At 36.9% G+C, this 26,224-nt stretch overlaps 1 protein-coding gene across 1 annotated transcript in view; it reads left to right on the top strand.

Annotated features, from left to right (window-relative positions):
* The window catches only part of LOC135776837 (teneurin-2-like), a 115,759-nt gene that overhangs the window by 70,766 nt on the left and 18,769 nt on the right, over positions 1-26,224 (top strand). The window contains exon 2 of the mRNA XM_065287755.1: positions 7,197-7,476. Within this exon, the coding sequence (XP_065143827.1) occupies positions 7,251-7,476 (226 nt within the window). The 5' untranslated portion in view covers positions 7,197-7,250. The remainder of the gene's footprint in view (positions 1-7,196; positions 7,477-26,224) is intronic.

Here is a 26,224-nt window from a genome sequence, read left to right as displayed (position 1 = left end):
TCTACTAAGACACAGAAACACTTTTTACAGTGAAGTTATTTAAATATTTGTACATATTTGCACCTAAATATTAGTAACTAAGTTATGACATGAAATAACAAACCAATATTTATATGACCTGAGGCTGAGATAAAGCGCATTTGAAAATATTTGTTGCATATAATATGTGCGAAGAGTGTTCAGTTGTTATTTTTACCCATTTTTGACAAAGGAGTTTTGCTTCTAAACTCCTGAATTGTAGGGCCATATTGAGTGTACAGACTTTGAATTGTAAAATTTTGCACTTCAAATTAATATAATTTTATCTTTTGGTTTTTTTGACCCTCTACATTATGTTAATAAACCAAATCTGTAGAAAAGCTATTTTTTTTATTTTTCTACATAAAATCATCCTACATAATGTAAAGAACATTCTGTAAAAATCGAGGGGCAACCTTCCGATCTCTGTGGTGAAGCCAATACGGAAGTGACTTAAACTGCAATTCATCGACTTGTGGCTTGTGGCTGGCTCCAAAAGGGAGTCAATTCCCATAGACCTCCATGTTAAAATAGCCAACTTTATAGTAGAAAAAAATATGTTTACAGCCTGGTACAAAATTAGTTTTTTGCCTATATAGCTTATTTTGCCTTTCATGACAACTGTGAAGGGGATGAATTTTTTTGTAACTTATCCGTTTAAATTAAATTAAGCTTTAAAGTTCTGCATAATTAAGGGCGTGGTCACTTGAGTGTTGGTTAAACAGCCACTACGGTCACTAGAGTTGGGCTAGGTGGGCGTGGTTTCAGCTACCAGCCACCTCAACTTTACCCATGTCCCGCCTCTTTACCCATTTTTGGTTATCTGCAAGTAAAGCTCTGTGACGCGCGGACAAGATGGCAACAGTAGGCAACGCCTACAGTAATTTAAGCTTTAAAATATTGCAAACTTAAACCTGGATATCACAGACAGGGCTCAATATTGTGCACTGTGTTGCAAAGCACGCTGGTAGGTATTGCATACTCAAGCAGGCATACAACATAAGTTACACTAACCTCTAACATCTTATCTCATTTAACAGTTTTCTTCATCCCTCTTCATTGAAATTTAACCCATAAAGCTCCTACTTCATCTCACACCAATATTAATCTGTCTGCCCTGTCTAGAAGTCTCTCCCCGCTCGTTTTCAGCTATAATTATCATTCTCCTCCCTACCGCCTCCATCTAAGCAGTTTTAATTGAACAGTCACAGTTAACAGTTGGTCACTCTGTGCCAGGCGAGAGAGCCCATCAGTCTCAGCGTGGTGTTTTCTGTGGCCTTTTGTTCTAAACTGATTGAGACGCCGCTCTGCCCGAGATGGATTTTGGCGGATTAACTTTAACAGAGTTGCCCAGCGTGATCCACCTCCCTGTGCCAGCGCCATTCATGGTTAGATGATAGGAAGGTTGTATTAATTGGATAGCTGTAGATTGCTGTCAGTGTGCTTGCATTATTTACAGCAAACATGTCTAAGAGCTACGTATAAAGGTTATGGTGAGTCAGACTATACACCTTTAGAGAAATGGTCAAAAAATGGTCCCAGGCTGTACCCTTTAAAAATGTCCCAACATCAGGTACAGATAAATGTATACATTTAGTACCAATATGTACCTACCTAGGTATTGAAATTAACTCTTTAGGTGCAAATGTGTACCGCCCGAGTGACAAATAGGGACCATTTTTTTTTAACATTTTATCTGACAGTGTAGATTTTTATAAATATATGATACTGTATATATAGTTTTTATTTATTTTAGTAAATTATTTGAATTTTGTCTGTGTGTGTGTGTTACATGAAATGGTGTGTGATATATTCTTATGTCTATTCAAATCATAAGATTGATTTTGTCACCATTCTTTCGAGTGTATAAAATAACAAAAGAGTTCAGTGGCATGGCTTCAAACACATTTATTTGAAAAATGTCTTTTTTCACAAAATGATTCATTTGGATTGTTTGCATGTTTCGCCTGTCAGGGGAGGATTTATTGACATAAATATCAGTTGCCTATCAATAAACATAACTAGATTGCCTCTCCATACGCAACCACATTTAGTTTCTCATTGAACGTATTGACTGCGCAGTGGCTGTTGCATGTACAACCCGAACAATATCAGAGTTGCGTCATACTGCCTTGGTCTGATATCGATTTCTCTTTGAAGATGTAAAATATGTTTAAATCAACATTGCTTAATATTAAAACGAAACTCAGCTACTGACGCTACGTTTGATCTGTTTAGTAGCATTCAAGGTCCTGTACATTTGTGACCCTGGACCACAAAACCACTCATAAGAGTCAATTTATTCAGTCAAATGCTGAATAAATAAACTTTCCATTGATGTATGGTTTGTTAGGATAATGTTTGGCTGAGATACAACTATTTGAAAATCTGGAATCTGAGGGTGCAAAAAATCTAAATTGAAAAATCGCATTTAAAGTTGTAAAAATGGAGTAGCACTGCTTCACTCACAAAAATAAAATATTTGATATATACGCTGGAAATTTTCAAAATATCTTCATGGACGAGATCTTTTGACATCAAAAAGATTTGAAAATCAGTAATTTTGACCAATGCAATCAGTCATGCACCAATTTTTTTAAGGGGGCACAGTGTGCACAGCTCACAGAAATTTGTGCATGCACAGACATCAAACAAAATATTATAGAGCTTTCAGTCTTTTCCATGGCAGTTACATTTCTAACAATTTGAACACCCCTGCCTTCATGCAAAAAACTTCCAATATAAAAGTGTTGACTAACTTTTATATCAGATACTATTCAATCGGAATGATGACATATTGGTATCATATTTACATCTGAAACGGCATGTTTTATTTATTTAAGATTTAATAAATGACTTGTTTAATTGTGTCATTAATACATTTTGCATTCATGTAATTTTAAATGCTTAAGATATATAAACAACGAAAATGACATAAGCTATTGCCACGTGATTGATTTTAATGTTCAATAATGATTCAAAAGAAATATGTTTAGATAAAATTATTAGAGGAACGGATTTTGCATCAAATTTTACCTCAGCAAGTGTGATTCTGCGCCCCAGTGAACTCTGGCAAACTTTGGCGTTGTACCAAGAAGATGAATCTAGAAATCTACTAATATAACGTTGAGACGGTCACATTTTAAACCATACATTTTCTACACAGATGAGGTTAGCTGGACATTACCATACTGGGGTTTGGAAATGTTGTGAGCGTTTCTTTCACGTTTTAATTCCTCAGATAGCAAAATGCAGCAGCAACAGCAAAGAGCTTGTGAGCGCGCTCAGACGCTGATGACGTCTGTGACTGCGCTGACTATTTTTTCGATGCATCGATTAATCTAACGATTCATTTTATCAGTCCGATTCGACTTCGATTCGATTCTCGATTATCTCCCCATTAATTAACTAATAGCAATTTATACATGTTGATTTACATATCTGAATGTAAACATTTCAATATATGTTTATTGCTCTTAAAATTTCAAAATAAAAAAAGACTATACAAGTGCAAAATAATGCATTCTTAGTCAGAGGTAGCATTTAATAAAGCGTTTGCAGTGCATACTGTGCAGTTTAGTAACAGTATAAAAATCTCAAGTTCAAATTACTTTATTTTACATGCATTTATGAGCAAAACCTCTTCAATGTGCCTTTTGATGGTCAGTGTAACTTTTATAAATTGATTTGTTTAATCCACATTGTTTTCGTGCTGTTCTTAATGAAAGATATAAACACAATTATAGACTTAAGAAGCACATGGCCTTGCTGTGTGAAACCGGCGTGGACTGAAGCCACTCGCGTTGCTACTACTCTACCATATTTTGCGGCGCGTTGTCTCAGCCCTACCTGCCGCCAGAATAAAGTAATCTAACATGATCAAAACACTATCAAAACGGCGAACATCTCTGAAAAGTGACAAGGATTCAGCACAGAATTGATAATATTGTGCGTATTAAACAGATTAAAAGTCAAATAACAGATTAATGGACGCTTCTTTGATTTTGAGGTTGCATGCAAAATCCATTTGGCACAAAAAAAACAAGGGGGCACGTGCCCCCTCAGTTTGAATGGGCATGACGCCTCTGCATGCAATGTATTTTTGGCTGTGCTACTTAAGACTGGTTTGTGGTCATGCGTTCCCTTGGATTCAAACCCATGACCTTTCTTAAAGTCTATTTATGTGTGGGTCAAAGGGCACAATGATCAACTTGTGTATGGATAGATGCTGGAATGCTGTTAGGAATGCATAAACAAACAAACAAAGGCCAATAATACCAAAATAGACGTCTGACTTTAACATAACATTTTTAAAATTGACTAAATGTCTTTAGCAATGAAATAATAATTGGTATTACGCTCAAAAAAAAAAGTAAAATGTTTAACTCAATTCAATGCATTTATTTAGTGTTGTTGCAGAAGGTGACACGTGTCAAAGCAGTGGTGCCAGCAGAATGTGATTCATATTTTAAACACGAGGGATAGTTTTGCTTCAGCTCACTTCAAATGCATAATACTTAGAATTACTACCTAGTGATCCGACATCGGACAGATGCGAGAGTGCAGCTCTCTGGACGTGCAAGAGAGAGAGAGAAAGAAGTGCAGCAGTGTACCTGCTGGATTTATAACACAAAATGAAACGACAGAAATGAAATGAGGCACACTAATCGAATGACCTCGATTATCTTCTTTTTGCAATCGAAATGTGCAAAAATCTCAATAGAAAACGATTAATTGCACAGCCCTAGTCTCTTGTGCATTGTAACAGCCACTAATAAGATTCATAAATCATAAACCTAAATCTAATGCAGAATTTTCTTATGGCCATAGTTACTTCTTTAAGTACATAATGTACTGAGGATGTTTGAGCTCCACTTTAACTGTTTTAAGAGAAACCGAAGTGCAATTTCTACATCCAACATCTCCGTGGACTTCTGTTTTATAGATTGTAGTAAAAAAAATATCAGCCTTGTAACAGCATGTCTGCACAATTTTTGTAGGGGAGGTAATGCGTTTCGTTATTTTACAGAAGCGCCGTTTCTTTTTTAGTGTTGATGTTTTTTCCATCATCTAACATTAAAGTGCTATTTTTTGTGACCACATGATGTAAATGTCCTAAACAACAGGCTTTCTGCCAAAGACTCTGTGTTTTGATTGGATCTTTGCTAACTTGGCGCTTGGCTAACTCGGCACGGTGACACAGATGTAGTGTGGGAGGGTGTTATCGAGAAGCTCTCGCTCTACCTGATAATAAGGCATTTTGGGGATGCGTCTGTCTTGAGCTCAACATAGCAGGTTCTGTTTGGGAGCCTTGATACATTGTTGCGATATGTCATTTTTTTCCTGGAATATGACTTTTGTTATTGATCTGTTTCAAAAACAGCTTTCAAGGGTTGTTATCATCTAGAGCTAAAAAGAAATGTGTTGATTTGCTGTTTAGGAATTTGGAAAGTAGCAACTTTCAAAGTGTTGCTTTCAACAGGTACAAACAAACATATTTACTAGTATTTACAAACACTTTTCTTATCTATACAGCGACAGATTATCCGCTTGTTAAGTCATGACGTAAGGAATGCTGTTACTGGGTCAAAGCCATCATTTTAATAGATATGATTTAAACAGAAGTTTATAAGCACTATTTATTTATATTACACATTTAAGCAAAACGTTTATAATCACAGTGTATACCGCAGTCTCTGCTAACAGTATTACTATCAGCAATATATTAATAATTTATAAAAATACATGTCCATGTCTGGTCATGTCAGATTTTGGTGTGGAGATGAAAATTAGGATCTGGTGTTTGGTAGTTTTGCATTATGATATAAGTGTATGTTAGCATCATTTCTTTTTATTGCCCTATGGCATTTGAGATCAGTTGGAGACTTAAAGGAATATTCAATTTTCTTAAAAGAAAAATCCAGATAATTTACTCACCACCATGTCATCCAAAATGTTGATGTCTTTCTTTGATCAGTCGAGAAGAAATTATGTTTTTTGAGGAAAACATTGCAGGATGTTTCTCATTTTAATGGACTTTAATGGACACCAACAATTAACACTTAATTCAACACTTAACAGTTTTTTCAACGGAGTTTCAAAGGACTCTAAACGATCCCAAACGAGGCATAAGGGTCTTATCTAGCAATACGATTGTCATTTTTGACAATAAAAATAACAAAAATCCACTTTTAAAGCACAACTTCTCGTTTAGATCCGGTCGTCATGCGCTAGCGTGACCCGACGCAATACGTCATGACGTCAAGAGGTCACAGAGGACGAACGCGAAACTCCGCCCCAGTGTTTACAAGTGTGTCGAAAGAGGACCGTTCCTACGTTGTTGTATGTCAACTGATACTAATTAATGTCTTTGTGTCAGTTTATTGTTTAAAATAGTCAGCAAACGTGAGTTTTATATATGTAACACGTGACCTCCCTACATCACTACGCATTTACGTTAGGTCGCGCTGGACCGGACCTAAACGAAAAGCTGTGCTTTAAAAGTGTATATTTGTTATTTTTCTTATCTAGCAAAACGATTGTCATTTTTGACAAGAACCTTATGCCTCGTTTGGGATCGTTTTTAGTCCTTTGAAACTCCGTTGAAAAAAACTGTTAAGTGTTGAATTAAGTGTTAATTGTTGGTGTCTATTAAAGTCCATTAAAATGAGAAAAATCCTGCAATGTTTTCCTCAAAAAACATAATTTCATCTCGACTGAACAAAGAAAGACATCAACATTTTGGATGACATGGTGGTGAGTAAATTATCTGGATTTTTCTTTTAAGAAAATGGACTATTCCTTTAACAAGCAGATAGTGACCATGGCTTGTCAAGCACAAACAAAACTGATTTATTTCGACTCTTCCTATTAGCTTTTTATTCACGAAACAGATTGAAATGGAAATAGTTTCTTCTGTTAATCCCTCGAGTGGGATCTTAACTTGGCATCAAGTTATTGTAAATTGAATTCCACAATTGGATCAATGGATGTTAAAGTGATAAAAAGTAAATTATTTGTTTGCATTTGGCATTTTACAATTTTTTTTTAGCAAAAATAGATAATGTTCTGTGTTTTATAGACATTGTTTACATCAAACATGCATGATATGAATGGAGTTCATATGAAGAGACCTTAACCAATCTGAGCACATATTTACTCCATACTGCTCTCTGCAGGTAATTGATTATAATCGGCCGTTAGCTCCTGTGAGCTGATTGGCTCCTGCAGTGATGGATCTGAAGGACAGACGGCAACGCTCTGTGACACGGGGACAGCGCAGAAAGGACCTGCAGTATGCTACATCCTCTTTGGACGGTGAGAACTGTCACATAGTGTCACAGAGATCCTACAGCTCCAGCAAGACGCTAAAGGCCTATCAGCAGGACGGCCGTCTGCATTATGGAGGATGTGTCGCAGAGATGGTACATCAGGAAACAGAGCAATACGTCAGACAAGGTGAGATTGTTACTTCAATTACTATAGTGAATCTGGCCCTGGTCTGCACTTACTAAACTTACTGAAGAAGAAAATTATTCTTAAAGGGACACTCTTTATAATATGCTCATTTTCTAAAGTGAAACATTTGATTTTTACCTTTTTTGAATCCATTCAGCCCATCTTTGGGTCTGGTGGTACCACTTTTAGCATAGCTTAGCATAATCCATTGAATCTGATTAGATCATTAGCATGGCGCTAAAAAATAACCAAAGAGTTTTTATATTTTTCCTATTTAAAGCAACACTATGTAGTTTCCATGTAAAAATTACCCCATGTGGTTGAAAAGTGCAACAGTGCCTGGTATCAGACACTCTTCTGCAGGCAGGGAGAGGGGCGGGGCTGTGTTTCCTACCCTCCACCGCAACTTTAAGAGTGTGCTTGTAGCAGCTAGGAGGCTGCTCAGGTTGCAGCAACAGTACAATTTGTCCAGTTAAAAGTTGTTCTATCACTGAAATAATTTTAGAGACATTATTTAAAGGTAAAAAAACTACATAGTGTTGCTTTAAAACTTGACTCTTCTGTAATTACATAGTGTACTAAGACTGACGGAAAATTAAAAGTTGTGATTTTCTAGGCCGATATGACTAGGACTATACTCTCTTTCTGGAGTAATAACCAAGGACTTTACTGCCGTAACATGGCTGCAGGAGGCGTAGTGAAATTACGCAGCACTCAAAAATAGTCCCCTGCTATTGAAAGATACCAAGGGGACTACTTTCAGGCTCTGCGTAATATCATCCTTAATTATTACCCCAGAATGAGAGTATACCGCCAGATTTTCATACCTCCTCACTGACTTTCTTCCAAGCAAGATCCTTTTTATTCCTGTTTCTATAAAAGTAAGAAGATGTGTCATACAGCTCCGGGTGTCCACGTACAGCAAGGATGTTGTTTCCTTTTTCTGCCTCGACTCACTACGTTGTAATCATGTCACTACCAGAGCAAGCTCCTGATTGGTTAATGTGGCATTAGTATCTGCAAAGTTCAGATTTTTCAACTGAATCGAAAAATCGAAGCGAATCACGCGTTATGAGCGTCAAAGTCCAAAAAACTGCGTCATTCTTGCTAATCACGTCATTTGCCCCTCAGGATGTCTATCGCGTCTTTTGCATTGACTTAACATGTAAATCACTTTCAAGTTCTTATTTTTTACTTCATGATGTTCTCTAGTATGGAAAGAATTTTTGGACTTTTTTAAATGAATTAATACAATTATAAAATAATTAACTAAATTATAAAATAAAAAATAAAATTGCAAAATATGTCCCAAATTTGAAAATGAAATGCTAAAATAAAAATTAAAACATTATATTAAATTATTTCATTTTTAACGTGATGAAGCATCATTCCCGCCAAATTGAAAAATAAAATTATATTGATGATTTGACATGTAATTTTCAATATAATCTTGAGTCAAGACAATATTAAAATAAAAAGGCAAGCTTGAAAAGGAATCTGTAAATACATTTTTTAAAAGGGTTTTTATTCATGCCCAAGCAATAATAGGGACAAAAATAAAATGTAAAGTTCAGTTTTAATTTTATGTTCTCTTTAAATTATTACTTTTTCGTTTTCATTTTCAAGTTGTATGCAAATTCAATGTTAATCAGTGGGCGTTTACTTTGGCTGAAGCAGTGTTGCTAACTCAGTGACTGTGTTGCTTGCCAACTTAGCGACCTTATTGCTATATCTAGCGACTTTTAGGCCCATTTAGCCAAACTTAGCGAATGTTTGGATTAATCTTAGCTTCACATCTGTACAGATAGGCTACTGTGTCAATTGTATTGGTCAACGAGTGCCAGGTGGCGCTGTCACGGTGAAATGTGCATCTGGTGTCTCTGTGCATGGAGCTGGGCAGCGAGCAACATTTAGACTGTAGGAGCTGACGCGTGGATTGTGTACATTTCAAAGGAGGAACAAACACTAAAAAGTGGCTGGTCCGCTGTTATGTATGTGCGTATTTTCACACATCTTCACTTTTTTCTTCACCTCCCGTGTCTGTTTTCGTCGTGCAGATGCATGTGCATGGGAGACTGAGCTGGGCACGGAGAGTGAAGTAGGCCCGGAGTGCTCGACCTGAATGATGCAACGATTGTGAGATTAGGGAATGATGTTTACTCACTGCACTGCCTTCATACACTAGCTGTCCTCTAATAAACAGCGAATACTTATTGTCTTAAACATCACTTGTTTGTTTGTAGTATATATCACATTAGAGTTGGTAAAAAGATCAGTGGTCTGATAATAATTCTAATAATTCATTTCAAAGCTTGCCATTTTATACTTAAGAAAAACATTTAAGAAACATCAGAGAATTGCACCAAGGAACATTCTTACAAACTTTTTATAATTCATGAATCCGGACCAGCTTATTATTTTTATTATTATTTATAAGCTTTACATAGGAAATGTGCATGCTGATAATATGTGTAGCTCAGTGGAAGAGCATTGTGTTAGCAGCAGCGCACAAAGGTCAAACCCAGGGAAGACACGTACTGAAAAAAAATGTATATGTACCCTGTGATGCCCTGTATGTCGCATTAAATGCAGGAATATGCCAAATGCATGCATTTAAATGTAATATTATGCAGCACTTGTTTTTGTTTTGTCTTTTCAGTGTTCATCATTTTATATAACACACAGTCTAAAAATGTTTTGAACAAAGAGTGCTGTATCATGCAAATGTACAAGTGACTTGTATATTTGATACGTCCAGAATTTTCTCATTAGCTACGGCTTTAACACAAATGTCATCATGGATGAGTTTTATCCATTTTAACCCCCATAATCCCCTGTAATAAAAACAGAGGATGATTTTCTGTGATAGGTTTCAGATCGCAGCTATCGAAACAATTGCTACTGAGCTTTGCACATAGAGAGTGCTGCTGAAGTTTTATGACAAACATTTGAAGATGTTGATCCTATCAGACTTGGTCTGGATTGGACTGGACTACAATACAACAGAATACCAGAGGAGATGAGAGATGAAGTTGTTGTGTGAAACATCCAGGCATGTGTTAATAGTATTTATACTTTAAATAGTAGAAGGATTAGAGATACACCATTGTTTGGGAAGGCAATATTTATCAATGTTGGATCATCTAAAATTGGCTATAGCATGAGAAAGTCAACTGTCTGTTTGGATAAAAATTAAATACTTGGCAAAACAAAATAAAATCGCTATTTTTGTGTCTCATATTTAACAGGATAGGGGAGACAATATTTTACTACTGTAAAAATGACACGCATTAGATTTATGAGTGTAATTGTACATAATCTCCTTGTCGCAGTTGATTTTCTCCTATGATAATATTCTGCAGGATATTGTTCCTGTAAGAGAAACCTGCATGTTAATTGCGACTTCTCAGTCTGATAACTTGTTTAATTACCACTTTCAAATTATTTGCAATCAAGGAAGAAATAAACCATTATCATCCATATTATCACTGCATACAGCAATCTGCCTGTTCTGTGTCTGTTTTATCAGAAGATATAAAGTGCTGAACAATGTACTGTGTTTGCAGGTTATGCTGTATTCTCTATTGATCTTGCTATGAAATGTTAGAGTCTGTGATAATTGCCGTTCGACCAACTGGCCATATTCAATTACGGTACAGAAAATAGACGACGCGAATAAAAGACTTTGAAAACGTTCCTTACAAATTGGTTTCAATGTTTAGTCATACTATGCTATTTTTCTTGTTTTTTATTTTATCTTGTCAAAATGCAGTGTGTATGCGTGCTAAAACAGTGAATATAGTGTTGCCTTGGTATATTTATACTGCCGATGGTTATATGCATCTCAAGTAAAATGTCAAGCAGTGACAGCAATGTCCTGCAGTATGCCAGGCCATACTTCATCTGAAACAGTTTTATGATTCATGCATAATTATCTTACATGCAGTGTCTATGGTTATGAATTAAGAGATCTGTATCTTATATGGTGTGTTTTGGTTTCAGAAATTACATTTGTTTTATTATTTGAATTTATAGATTAAAACCTTTATCTAAACCCTAACAAGTTGAATTAACTTATTTAAATATTGGAGGAAAGTTGTTGCCATATATACTCTAAATTAAGGATGTGTCAAATTTTGTGCTATCCTATTTAACACACTTTTGTCTCATTTCAAGTTGATTTTGTGTTCAAAAAAATAAAAGGGACAACACAAATAGCTCTATCTTACACCCGACGCAAGTGTCTTTTGCTTGTTTCCACCCTGCGCAATGATCATTTTCACGTTTAGTGCCACGTTGTTTAAATAGCAAATTAATTTGTGCCCCCTTTTGCGCCCATGGGCGTACTGGTCTGAAAACGAGGTATGTTCATGCGCAGTGTTGTAGTGTTGCTATGTTGAGGGAACTAAAATAGACTTCGCCATTGACCAACAAAAACCTGCTCTAAAGTCTTAAGTCAATGGCGCAATATGTTTTTTGTTATTTAAGGAGCGCATTAGAAATATGTTCCTATAAACGGGACAACAACGCAGGTTTGCTTATCACATACATGAATGCGCAGCAGCACAAAAACGCTTTTAAATCTGAAAGATTAAAGGATTGAATGTAAAAGATTATTATTGAGTCTCTTGGACATAAATGAGGACCGATTATGAGATGTTAGAAGGCACAAAGAGCTGCTTCACCTGCAGCCTGGTAAGTAAATAAATGCTTTGCTTTGAACAAATGCATCTGTTTTTAAATGTTTTTTTTTAAATGCTACCTCACGGATTTATTGTATATGATGACTCTTTACCTGTTGATATCGTGATATGAGAAACATTTTTAAGTAATGCTTAAAAAAAAACTTGTGCCGCTGTCCAAGTGCTGAAACAAGCAGAGAGCCGTTTGTAAATTCTTTATCTCCTGTTTGTTACAAATAAAGTATTTTTACAGTACAAACCTTTTCTTACAAACTTATAGATATTGGATAGCCATACATTTAAAGCAATTAAAAGCCTGTTTTTTTACTTCCATGACTAAAAGAAAACAACTTTAAAGGTTTTAATAAAAAAATAACAATTTCAATACAAGTGAAAAACAACACAATTATTTAACATTAATCTTAAACTGGGGGTCTTCTTCCTCCGCTTAGTTTTTCAGTTTACAAAGTCCATCATCTAAATAGGGATTAAACATAGTGCCGCCAGCGCAACTGGCTTTTAAAGGGGATGAGAGATAAGACTCTCATTGGTTTATTGCACGTTACTCCCATTACTTATTAAAAAAACGGACCAACCCTTTTCGACCATTTTCCCCGTCATTAAATTAGCAAAAGTGGATTTGGACATGCCCATTTAGACATTGTGCTGTGTGCTTTAGACAATGCGCTTAGATCATTAAAATAGGGCCCAAAGTGTGTTTAAAACAAGAGTACATTAAACTTAAAATTTCTAGTAATTCCAATATCATTTAGCAATTTCATTGAACATAAAAGATTAGTCAATTTTCTTAATAAAAAAAAAAAATTCCCGATAATTTACTCACCACCATGTCATCAAAAATGTTGCTGTCTTTCTTTGTTCAGTTGAGAAGAAATTATGTTTTTTTAGGAAAACATTCTATTTTAACATCTAACATTTTAATGGACCCCAACACTTAACAGTTTTAATGCGGTTTAAAATTGCGGTTAAAAAGGATTCTAAACGATCCCAAACGAGGCATAAAGGTCTTATCTAGCAAAAAAAATCATTTTTGGCAATAAAAATATGCACTTTTAAACCACAACTTCTCATCTTCCTCTGGTCGTGTGACTCGCCAGCGCGACCTCACACAAAACATTATTACGTCAAGAGGTCACTGATGACGTATGCGAAACTACGCCCCAGTGTTTACAAGTGTGGAGAAAGAGGACTGTTCGACGTTGTTGTATGTCCAATGATACTAATTCATGTCTTTGTGTCAGTTTATTGTTTAAAATGATCCGCAAAAAAGTTCTCATCAGTTCTTATTCTGTGAAAAAGCCTAAATAATCAAAAGGCACAAAGGATTATGGGTATTCCCCACAACATGTACTGATTATTTTAAGTTCATTTCACTTAAATGTTTTAGTTAAATTATGTTTATACGCTTAAAAGCTACATTTGTAATGCAAATGCAGCTGGTTGCCAGTAACTTACTGCAGAAGATAAAGACTGAAAATGTTTCATGTTCATTTAACTTTAAACAAACTCTTGCCAGTAAATAACATAAATATAAAATCTACATTAAGTTACTTGCAGCTAGTTGCCAGTAAATACCCAGTTATACTGCAATTTCTACAGAAATTATTTACAGTGTAATTGTACTAAATATATTTTAAGTATATGTCCAAATCTCAAAATATAAAGTGATGTTTACATAATTTTTTAAGTAAAGACACATCTGGATACGTTATCAATATCAGGATTTTGAGAACTGTCTTAGAAACGGTCACCTTTTTACTAAATGTAGGCAGAGTCTTTTAAAAATGTTTTACTTTTGCATTTCATTTTTGTGTGGTGTTTTCATACAAGGTTATATATTTATCTCACCTTCTCAGTCCGGATAGGATCCAGTTTGAACATAAGTTTAGGATTTGAATGTTTTTTATGGAGACTAAGCCAAATTTACAATACAGCCTGCAGCAATTTTTGTTGGGTTTTGATTTTGGAGTATCCTGGAGAGCCATGCTGCCTGTCATTCAGACCTCTGTGTTTTCCATAGATGCTGGCTCAGACATACAGTACATTAAAGTCCATGTGAAACTGAGGGTAGTTTAATAGTCAGAGATGAGATGTTCCCCACATCTTAATATAACAGAGTCGTACCTAAAGCAAGAAGCAACCTGTCGTCAACTCTTTCCTTTCCTGTGTGCTGTTAAAATAGACCAGACCACTGAGACCAACAGTATCTGCCTCACCTTTACAGTAGATAAAAGATGGAGAGAGAGAGAGAGAGAGAGGCAGTAGATAGACACAAAACGAGAAGTGTCAAAACTATTCCCTAGTTTAAACATAAAGACCTGGTTAATTGACATGACAGCAATCAGTTACAAATGATTAGTTTCATATACACTGTAGGGCTGGTGTGAAAATTTATTATTGAAAAATAACTTAATAAAATTAACAACAAATGTGTTGGGATATGCTTGGATGGCCAGGGGAGGAGTTTTGAGTTACAGGATGCTTCAACCTGGTGGTCCATGGCTACGGTGTGGGCAAGTTACTCTGACCATATGGCGGGAGAGAATCGGAGGTACGCATACTCTCATTACGGACGTTTTGCAGGAAAAAAGCTCCGACTCCCGGGCAGCCGAGAACTTTATACGGTCCCTTTAGTGCACTTTGTCCCCTCATAACAGCTGGGAACACGCGCTTATAGTCCTTCATCCGTGCCCATTCAGCTGCTCCAAACATAGCAGAACATTGAGATTGCAGTATGGTTAGTTTCAAGTCTAATTTATGTGAAAGAAGCTAAACGGCAGGCAAACTGAAGCTGGGGTTGCACTTTGTCAGGTGTTGTTTTAAAAGGAGTTTTTGATGGTACATACCTGTAAAGTGTCACAGATCCAAACCAAACCTACAGACTAGCCAAGTTCTCCTGCTGGTGTTTGCAAACAGTGGTAAACATCACTGCATTTCACTATAATTTGCAAGGGAACAGGCCTGTGTTTCCAGTGAGTATGAATTAACCTTGAAGGGAGGGGTCGTGTGAGAGCGGTGAGCGAATCAAGAGGCATCCTGCATTCACGAGATTACTCATAGAGAGCTCTCTATCTCTGTGGATCCATTTACACCTGATATCACCATCCGTCTCATGTGATCTGATTTGAAGTGGTCAGTCAACACAGATTAACATTTGCGCCTGATATTGACATGCACATCGGATGCATCTCTGGTGGCCACGGCTGATCAGGTTTCGTTGAGTGGAGCGTCTCATATTTCCAGACTGCACACATCACAGCGATTCACAGTGCGTTAATGTCAGGAACATGATCCGTGCACATTTGCAACGTGGTGCGAACTAGAGGTCTTTACAGGTCAACTTAGATCTAAAAACCCGATGTCCAACCCAAGACCTGAGTGGGTTTGTGTCTAAGGGTCTTTTTAAACCTGGTCACTTCATGTCTCTGATCGGATAGATAATCGGATAGTCTTGGCAAAATGGATATCAATCCGATCTTCTGCTCCCGCGCAAAATCCAAATATACTGTTTATTACTCTGCTTTAAAAGAACTTAAGATGACGTTTATGCATCAAAATGCAGCACTTACTGTATGTTGTACTGTATGTTGGGCAGGGGATGTGTGTCTCATTGCTCGACACTTAACGTACAGGTCCATGATGGGGAAAAGCGTCCACAAAACTCTCCCTCAAAGTTTTATTTCTTTGTTTAATTTCTTTAGAGTTTGTCATTGGACTCTTTTATTGGTTCTAGAAAGCTTTTTTATCCACTGTGTCGTCAATAAGCGTGTAATATTTGTTTGTTTGCCTCTTTGCCAGCTAACTTCTGGGTGGCATGGTTACATTTGGGAGGAGTTATGCGCTGGCATATGTGGTTTCATCAATTAGATCATAGTCTTGCACAGGTCCATTTTTGGATTCACGCTCCCGCCCGTACACCCGCAAAATTTAGCACCAGATCCGACCCGTCACCCGTGATATCAAAATTAAATCCTCTCCGCCCAGACCCGTTAATATTTGGCCCGTTAACAGCACACGCATAAATCACACATGCTAAAATCATTCCAATTAAGTGCTTTATTTTTTATCTTGTACCTCTCTCAACATCATCATGAATGGGTTAATGAAACAGGCTAAAGTCCACTTTGTTCTGCGCCATTCAATAGCCTACCATCAGCACCTAAATAGGCTATGGAACCTGATAACTATACACAAATAGACCTATTAATGAAAAAAAGAACAAGAAAAAATACAACCTACCTACACAACCTCTGCTGTGCTCCTATAAGTCTCCTAATGCTTTCTAAGAGAAGACCTTCCCAGTTTTCGTCAATCAACAGCAAAACTTTATGCAACTCATGCAACGCTCGCTCCAACTAGGCTACGAGAAGCATCAACAAAGGTTGAAGTGGTGGTAACGTGATGGGTCAAATGTCATATGTTGCGCGTGTAATGGTAATTTAGACTTACAAATATTGCACATATATATCGGCCGATAATGCTTGCTATGCTTCTCAATGAATTACGATGAAATGCTGCTACATCCAAAAGCCAGAGGGCACTCTCGTGCAGAAACTCAATATGCACTGCAGACAAAGAACCATACATACGCCGCTATGACACGCAGCTCCAGGAATTGTCTCAAGCATATTTATATTGCTGTTCTTCAAACCTTTTCAGGTATTTTCATGATAATAAAGAATGTGTATAACGATTATATTTGATGAGTGTTGCTTTTTCAAATGCATGTTATAAACAACTCAAACTAACAGTGATTGAAATTAGTACATGAAATTAGGTATGTTGCTAAAATTTTCAAAATGGTTAAATGCTAAAACTAGTTGTTTAGATAGAAAGAGCTTGAAAAAAGCTTTTTAAAGAGACCAAGATCATGTTTATGGGTTCAAGAATAACAAAATACTGGGCATTTGAAACTCGAAAATCATCACTTTATTTTGTCCCATGTTTTCAATTAAAATTCAAAAGAATGTGTGAACGAATAATGAAAATGTGAAAGTTTTTTTTCTCTATAACTTTTTTAATTTTTGAGATATTGATCTGAATCTTTTCCATATCCTTTCTACTTCTGAAAAGTCATATATATAATAAAATTACACAAATTTCACCAAATAACACTCTTTATTCAGAATATCGCTAATAACCCCAAGATTGGCTCCAAGATTTCATTTGTTTTTAACCAAAGGGTTTTGTATCTAAACTCTTTTACAAGTTTTAGATTAAAACAAAAATATTCAATTCATAACTATTTTATTGTTTTACATTTACATTACATTTCGCACACATTTTAATTAATATATACAGACTTCTACTACATGGCCATACGGCTGCTTCACATTCTTTGTCCATTCAAGCAGATTTGGGGGTAGTAAAACTCCTGTGGTCGTCGTTCAAATGTATACAAATTTCGTTCACTTGTAGTTTAGCAATTAAACTAAATGTCTATTACAATTTCAATAATGTCTTTACTCAAATTCAGCAAAAACAACGACGATTTTACAAACAACAGACTTTGCGAGCCCTCACAGCCAGTAGTTAAACATGAAAGGTGGTGACTGAGAACGAGAAGGTACCTATGGGTCTTCCGGTGGCGTTAACATTCAAAACTCAGAAATGTCTTCATCACCAAACCAACAGAAGCATTATTTTCCACAACACCACGCGCCGCCTGAGGAAATCGTGAGTTTTGGTTGAGCGGAACCAAAAAGTCAGCAGTGACAGCGGAGTTAGCAACATACCTAATAAAATAGTTGTGAATAATATCGGCTGTGCGATTCAGAATAGTTATCGTTATTAGTGTATCGGCATTTATCAGTGCACCCCTAATTTAAAATGAATGCATTTTTGACGAACGGACCCAAAACGACCCAAACTATCTTGTGTGTGTGCATCGAGTCCTTTTCCAACTCCTCCCCTGTTAGCCAAGAGCGCTTGCGACATTGTGTGGCTGGCGGTAGGGTCATTTTTATTGAGACCTGTCAATCAAATTTAAATGCACATTTTAGCATTACCTTGGTGTGGTCGTCAGATAACAAATGAAAATAAACGGAGCAGCGTGCCAAATTGGTTGCGAGGCCACCGTTGTTTCTTTCTATCTGACTGGTGCGTGTGAGGGTGCAGATTGGACACACGTCACTGTTGTTTACATTTGGGACCAGTCTGGTTAAAAAAAACTGCCACTGGTTCGGGTCAGAGTTGGGTCTAATTTTCTTGAGTTTGTCTCAGGGTCTTTCTTTTATATAAAATATTGTAAAAAGTGAAAAAAAAGGGTTGGGTACATTTATTTGGACCCGAGAAGACCTCTTGTACGAACGCCTTTCGTTTCGTTTTAAACACACCCCGTTTAGATCTCTATTTATTGCTGATTTGTTCATGCAATAGAATTACAGATGTAAACAGACTTTAAGTGCATTAGTAGCAATGCTTGAAGCCTCATGCTGAAGTTGTCAATAATAAACCCGTACTACTCCCTTTCCTTTACAAATTTCCTCTTCACACGATGGCTAATTTTAGACTCGCATTTTATAGATTTGTCTCTCAAGATCGATATCATTGTGACTGCATCACTTTCAGCTTTCGATTTGTTTCAAGTAAGAGCAGGTAATTTAACAAGCTCTTGATGGGATTTTCACATATTACAGCCGGCGGCCATAAAAGCCGACAGAGTGAGGCTGGGATAGCGTAGCGGCGCTCATGGTCTTTAACTGACAATGAAAAGCAGATTATGTTTTAATGCTGTTCTACCTCTCTCGTACACCCACCCATCGCCTGTTACTGGAACTGTGAAGTATTGCGGAGGTCCAGGTGAGTCTCCGTTGCAATTACAGATCATTTCCATGTCGAAGAGGGACATTAGGCCTCTGATACAGAGTGGTGCGTAATGGGCAATGGTTTGAGATGCAATATTGATGGGAGAGAGCTACGGTGCTCTCGCTGAAGTCTGTAGTGGAATAAGAATGAGATCGAAGGCTGGGAATGACAGGCCGTGAAACGGTGAAGATGAATTAGCAGGTAAAATGAGCTTTCTTGGTGAGATACAGTAGATCGGTGATTTTCCATTTGCGTAAACGCTGACCTTGTATAGTAAGTGGTACTATGTCTGGGTGCAATGGCTTAAAAATGGTATGGCAATGTGTTGCATTTAATATATGAGCCAAATTTATCTACCTACCTCTGCCCTTGGCTTTCCCATATCATCTTTCTCCTCCCATTTATCTGTCTATGTAATGTCAGAAAAAGGTACAAAGGCTGTCATTGGGGTGGTACTATTTCGAAGTACCACCCCAAAGGTACACATAGTACTTTAAAGGTACATATCTGCATCTAAATGGTACATCTTAAGACTTTTTTAAAGGGTACCGTCCCAGTGACAGCTTTTGTAACATTTTGAAAGCACCTCACTGTGTAGCCTATAGTGGCTAAAGAGGTGGATAGGGGAAGGTTGTGGCTTGAACCACAAAAAGGACAATCCTTGAATTTTACTAGAAGCAGTTGTGTTTTAGTTTCTCTTGTTTAGATTAGAAACATTTATTGTTCTTCGATGAAATTTAGTTTCAAATTGTAGCAGTTTGTTTCCTTTGCCATCTTCAGGTCTTATTTTTAAAGGGGACATATCATGAAAATCTGACTTTTTCATGTAAGTGCTATGATTGGGTCCCCAGTGCTTCTATTAACCTAGAAAATGTGAAAAAGATCAACCCAGTAACTTAGTTTTGGTAAACCATTCTCTGCAAGCGTGTAAAAAAAATTTATCATTGAAATTTTGGCTCCCCCTGTGATGTCAGAAGGGGATAATACCGCCCCTTAATCTGCACTATCCAACCATGACACTGCCATTTAGTACAGAGATAAGCTAATTTGCATTTTAAAGGACACACCCAGAAACAGCAAATTACAATTTGAACATGCTATAATAAATTATCTGTGGGGTATTTTGAGCTAAAACTTCACATATGTACTCTGCCAAAGATTTATTTTACATCTTCAAGTCTTGCGAAATGCCCCCTGTAAATGATTACAAAGTATTAATAATTAGGGATGCACCGATACCAGTATCGGTATCTGGCCCAATACCAGGCTCATGTAGGCTCAAAGACCGATACCTCACGTGACATACTGTATGAAACCTTATGACAATTTTGATTGTCTTGTTGTCTGTGATTTCTTTAGCACTTTGACAGCTTTGTGACAGGCAGGTAAAAATTACATGCATTACATCCATGGTTTTGCCCTTTTTGGCTTTGAAAATTTGTGATGATAAGCACATAAGAATGATTTGTTTTTTCTTAATATGAGTTGAAGTTGTTAAAAATAAAGATGCTGATATGTTCATTAGTCATTGCATTTGTTCTTAGAAAATTGACACTTGAAAAAAAAACAGTAGAACAAGCATCGGTATCGGCGAGTACCAGTGAAAAAATATCGGTACTCGTACTCGATCCTTAAAAAGGGGTGCCGCTGCATCCTTATTAATCATGCACTGTAAAAAAAATCAGTAGAAATTACAATGTTATTGCAGCTGGGTTGCCGGTAATTTACCGTAGATTTAAATTTATGTTATTTACTGGCAAGAGTTTGATCAAAGTTAAATAAATTTTAAATATTAACAAGTCTTTATCTTTACAGAATAAAACTATACAATAACAGCCTCATGCAAAGCATTCTGGGAACCAGAAATCATCATCAACCTTTTTCTGTTTTTTGCTTCAGATTTTGTTTCCCAGAACGTTTTGCTTGATGCTGTTTTTTTAGTTTTACTCTGTAAAGACAAAGACTTGCTAATGTTAAATGTTCATTCAACTTTGAACAAAATTTTGCCAGTAAATAACATAAATTTCAATCTACGGTAAGTTACCGGCAACCCAGCTGCAATTTCTACGGATTTTTTTTACAGTGTGTGATTATGCTGATCATGCAATAACCGCAAGTATTCACGTAGAGTACAGTAGTGGAAATGAATGTTTTAGAGTTTTGGTTGTAGTTTAAAGGGATAGTAACTAAGGTGACCATACGTGCCATTCTTCCCGGACACATCCCGTCCAGGATTCAGGTGCGTCTTCCGGTAGTCGTATTTGTTGACCGCATACGCCATTCAGTTAAAAACATAAAACATACAATCTTAGATTCATTCTTACCTTAAAATGTAACGGTTGCTTTTCTGTAATAATCATAATAATCCTCTATGACGTATGCGGTCGACAAATACGACTTCCGGAAGACGAACACAAAATCCTGGACGGGATGCGTCCGGGAAGAATGGCACGTACTGTATGGTCACCCTATAGTAACACTAAAAATTAAAAAATTCTCTCATTATTTACTCACCCCCAAGTTATTTAAACTTCTTCCCCAAGTTATTTTACATTTGTTCTGCTAAACACAAAGGAAGATACAGTATATGAAAAAATGAAAAAAGTTTGTTTTACCACTGACTTTAATTATTAAAAGAAAATAATACAATGGAAGTCAATGGTGTCCCAGATCTTAATACAAGCCCTTTTCAAAGTATCTTCATTTGTGTTCAGCAGAACCAAGATATGGGGCACCATTGACTTTCACAGTAGAAGAAAATAATACTAAGGAGTCAGTGGTGCCCCAGATCTATTTGGTGACAAACACTTTACAAAGTATCTTCATTTGTGTTCAGCAGAACAAAGACATTTATACAAGGTCAGAGCAACATGAAGATTTTTTATTTTGGGGTGAACTATCCCTTTAAGATTGAATTCCTCTGATTGCAGGAACTTTAAGAAACTCAAATTCGTGTCAGATTGCAGGAGTTATCTTATACTAATTTATAAAAGTTTTTAGTAGTTAATTGTACCAAATAAACTTTAAATTTGAATTTAAAGGCCTGTTGGTTGTATGTTATTAAAGAGTTTTGTTCTAGTTTTAAAGTACACTATAAAAAAGAAATGGTCCGGACTTCCACATATAAATCACATAAACATTTAATTTGCCCGTAGTGGTAATTATTTCACACCTGGTTTTCTTGCTTGCATGTAGTTTTATACACACGGCTGGAAATGTGGAGGGATAGGAACTGAGTTTCACCTCAAACTGGTTCGAATTTTTTAAATGGTGGAATTGAAAATAAATTACATTTAAACACATGAATAGCTTTTAAAAATGACTGCCCATTATGAGTTTATTGCAACTATTATTTTATAATGTGTCATCAAGTTTGTAACACAACACATCACAGTCACAGTGGTGCTGTATGACTGATGGATCAGTTTCATTTCAGATTTTTCCTCTTATTTAAAATATCAATTTACTAAATATCCACACAAAATTTCTCTTTAACTTGAGGACAAATTTATTTTTAAATTGTTAAAAGTTTGTGTGACTCAATAAATCATATTTAGGAGGAAACATACATAACTGTAATATACTGTATGTTATTTTAAACCCATCTAAGTCATCTAAAATTACCCCCCCCCCCCCTCCAAATAAGGCTCTCCCCTCCGTGAATTTCTGCCATTTCCAGGCCTGGTTACGCATAACAAAATTATATAACATCATTGTGTTGTTCACGTGTTACTTGGCTATGTTTCTTTTGTTTATAACAAATCTGTGGTGTAAACACAGCTCTTTAATATTCATACACATTTTGACTATGACTAAAAGAGCTGACATTTATAATGGCACACTGTAAGAAGTTTAAATATTATGCAGTCAGCCATATGCTCTCTAAACTAAGATGTTGTTAGCAGCTTTGTCCCGAAGGTGCCAATTTCACAGCCAGGCGAAAACATTTTCCTTTATTATTAATATTGTTTTGGCAGAATTGTGTATGCATTAAACTAAACTATTATCTCAATCCACTAATACTCTTGTAGCTGTGTGTATTAACCATCGCTGTTGTCATGACGATCGCCTCGTGAAGAGGTGAGCACATTAAGTGGCTGTCACGACTCGCACTTCTGTTAGTACTTATTTCACTGAAACATTTACCATCAGAACTTTATCTAGGACGCCAATATAACTAAATTCGCTGTTCTCCAAGTGGCTTCATGTATGTATCTGTGATTACTCAGTACATCAATGTTTTTACAGTACAGTATATGAGAGAGAAAGAGAGTCACATACAGATGGCTAATGTACTGTACTGTATGATGGTTTTAGGGACACTATGACCTGTACTGCTTATATACTGTAGGAACAAAAAAAAAACATTATAAAAGGGATACAAAATGCAATTTCATGGCCTTTAAGAAATATTTTTGTATAGTTTGCGTAGCCTGCCATGGTTTTTGTGATCTCAAGAGATGAATACCCAGTTTGACTGTAGACTATCTCTGTCTGTCATACGGCATCTCTGTCTACCATTGAATGCTGATAATTTTTACATTTAAAGGGGATGAAGTGTCGCTTCCTGCGGACACTCCCTCGCTTCTCTACAGGGACAAGAGAAAGGCCATCTTTTTTCTTATTTCAAAGTTCTGCAGTTTATCTCTTCCTTCTCAGACTCTTTCTTTGATATAGTGAAGAAGGAAAGGCCTGGCACAAACTATGGCAAAGAGTTAGACATTTAGTGTTTAGTCACTTGTCCCTCCAAGTGCATAGTCTGAATCAGGGTCAGAAAATATGTGGAGCAAAGATCATAGCAGTGTGCCCCAGTATAAAAATTTCATTGAATCATTTCCTATGTTTTTTGATACAAGTGGGGGGAAAAGTTTTGGTACACTCTTGTGCACCATTGACATAGATATAAGATATAATAAAACCCATTGAAATGAAGATTTACGACCTAAATTAAGACTACATACAGTATATGACCCGGTATATCTGGTATAACACTACAGATCATATCATATATTTACAGTGGGGCAAACACTTATTTAGTCAGTCACCAATTATGCAAGTTCTCCCACTTAAAAATATTAGATAGACCTGTAATTTTCATCACTGGTACAGTTCAACTATGAGAGACAAAATGAGAAAAAAATCCAGAAAAAAGATTTTTAAAGAATTTATTTGCAAATTATGGTTGAAAATAAGTATACGTTCACCTACAAAAAAGCAAGATTTCTGGCTCTTACAGACCTGGAACTTTTTCTTTAAAGAGTAACTAAACCCGAAACCAACTTTTTTTAGTTAATGATCTGTAAGAATGGGGCTTTATTAGTGCTGTTCATTGATTTTAGTAAGTTTTTTGACATTTGGATGTAAAGTGTTTCAATACTACAATATATGGTGTAAAAACGTCTGAGTGCTGCCCTCTTCAGGTTGAACGGTGGCTACTGCAATTGAATTTTCCTATTGGATGTTGGGTCCAAAAAATGACTTGTGATGTAAGCAGGTTCAAGATCACCACACCCTTATTACGATCTCACCACACACTTAGTTGGTCCTAGAGTGCGGATCGGGCCGCATTTTTCTGTCCGAGCCCGGCCCGCGTCCGAACGGGCAGTAACCGAACCCGACCGTAACCTGACAGGCATTAGGATATTTATGTCCGAGCCCGACCCGAGTCCGAAACAGTTAATAATTGCATTGTCACAGCAACATAAACACATTTCCGCACACATGAAGATGGATGGCGATAGTTCATCTTAAAATAAAACTTTTAAGTTTATCAGCTTACCCCCAGACCATCCAAGAGGTAGGTGACTATGTTTCTTCAGTAGAACACAAATGTAGATTTTTAACTCCAACCATTTCAGTCTGTCAGTTGTATAATGGAAGTGGATGGTAACAAAATCCGATAGAGAGAAAAAACATGCACAGACAAATCCAAATTAAACCCTGCGGCTCGTGACGACACATCGATATCCTAAGACACGAAAAGATCAGTTTGTGCGAAAAACCGAACATTATTTATATCATTTTTTTTACCTCTAATACAACATATCCACAGAGAAACGGGAGTCCCGACCCGTATACTCTCTCACGCTGTGCCCCTGTTACAGTAGGCGGCAGTATGCACCTATGAAGTTGTTTCGCAAGTCGCAACCTTTTATTAAACATTAGATGAATAAGAAGGTGATGTGAACGCGCGTGTTTCGTTTTAAGATGAACTATCGCTCTAGGCTCATTGGCTACCTACATATCATAATAAGCTGTTTTAAATTTCAAATGTTCAATGCCTTATAGCGCCGAGCCCGACCCGAACCCGAACATAATTTCTAAATATCTATCCGAACCCGGCCCGGCCCGTCGGGCTCGGTTCGGGTATCCATCCTCTAGTTGGTCCCCTCTATCTCCTTGGGATCTGCCCACTTTTCTTGCATTTTTCAAATATTGCCAGTGGGTGGAGTCAGGCTCTGACCAGGGGTTTAGTTACGCTTTAAGGCCTTGTCCACACGGACACGGCTATTTTTATCCTCCAAAAAAATCCCGTCCACACATGCTCGGTTTAAAAGAAATCTTCGTCGACATGAAAAAGCAAAAACACGCTATGAAGCGCTGCCAAGAGCATGCCACAACAGCAGGTGGTGATATAACACAAATCGTAAAGCCACATTGGCCAATCAGAAGCCTTACAAAGGTGACATCGCAAGGCAAAAACCCTGGTTTTCCTGTCTACATGACAAAACTGCAACCAGCGTTTCTTTAAATACTCACCCTAGCAGGGGTTTTCAAAAATGTTCGGTTTTAGTGCCGTAATACTGCATTTTCATGTGGACGAATGGCCAAACCGCGTAAAAAAAGTCACGGTTATAAAAATACCCATGTCCGTGTGGACTAGGCCTTCTGCTGTGCTTGCACGAGCCGCGGTAGATGCGTCAAGCACGAGTGATTTCAATGTTAAGTCAATGTGAAGATGCGTTGACGCGCGTCTGGAGGTCTTGGGGCACGAATGAGGCACGAATTTCACACGCGAATAAAGCGAGTAAACTCAAAATGTTGAGCTCTTTCACCGCCAGCGTTTTTTTTAAAAAGTTGCCAGCCAGCGCCAGCGTTTTTCATGATTTTCACCAAAGTTTAATGCCTTCCAGAAAATGTTCTTCTTTAAATATATAATCATACAATATACCAAATGAAAGAACAGACCCTCTGCTTTCAAACAAAAAAAAAATGTTTCATCCTACCTTGAGTGGTTC

The sequence above is a fragment of the Paramisgurnus dabryanus genome, chromosome 18, assembly GCF_030506205.2.
Source record: "Paramisgurnus dabryanus chromosome 18, PD_genome_1.1, whole genome shotgun sequence".
NCBI lineage: Eukaryota > Metazoa > Chordata > Actinopteri > Cypriniformes > Cobitidae > Paramisgurnus > Paramisgurnus dabryanus.
This window is presented reverse-complemented; position numbering and strand designations above follow the sequence as displayed.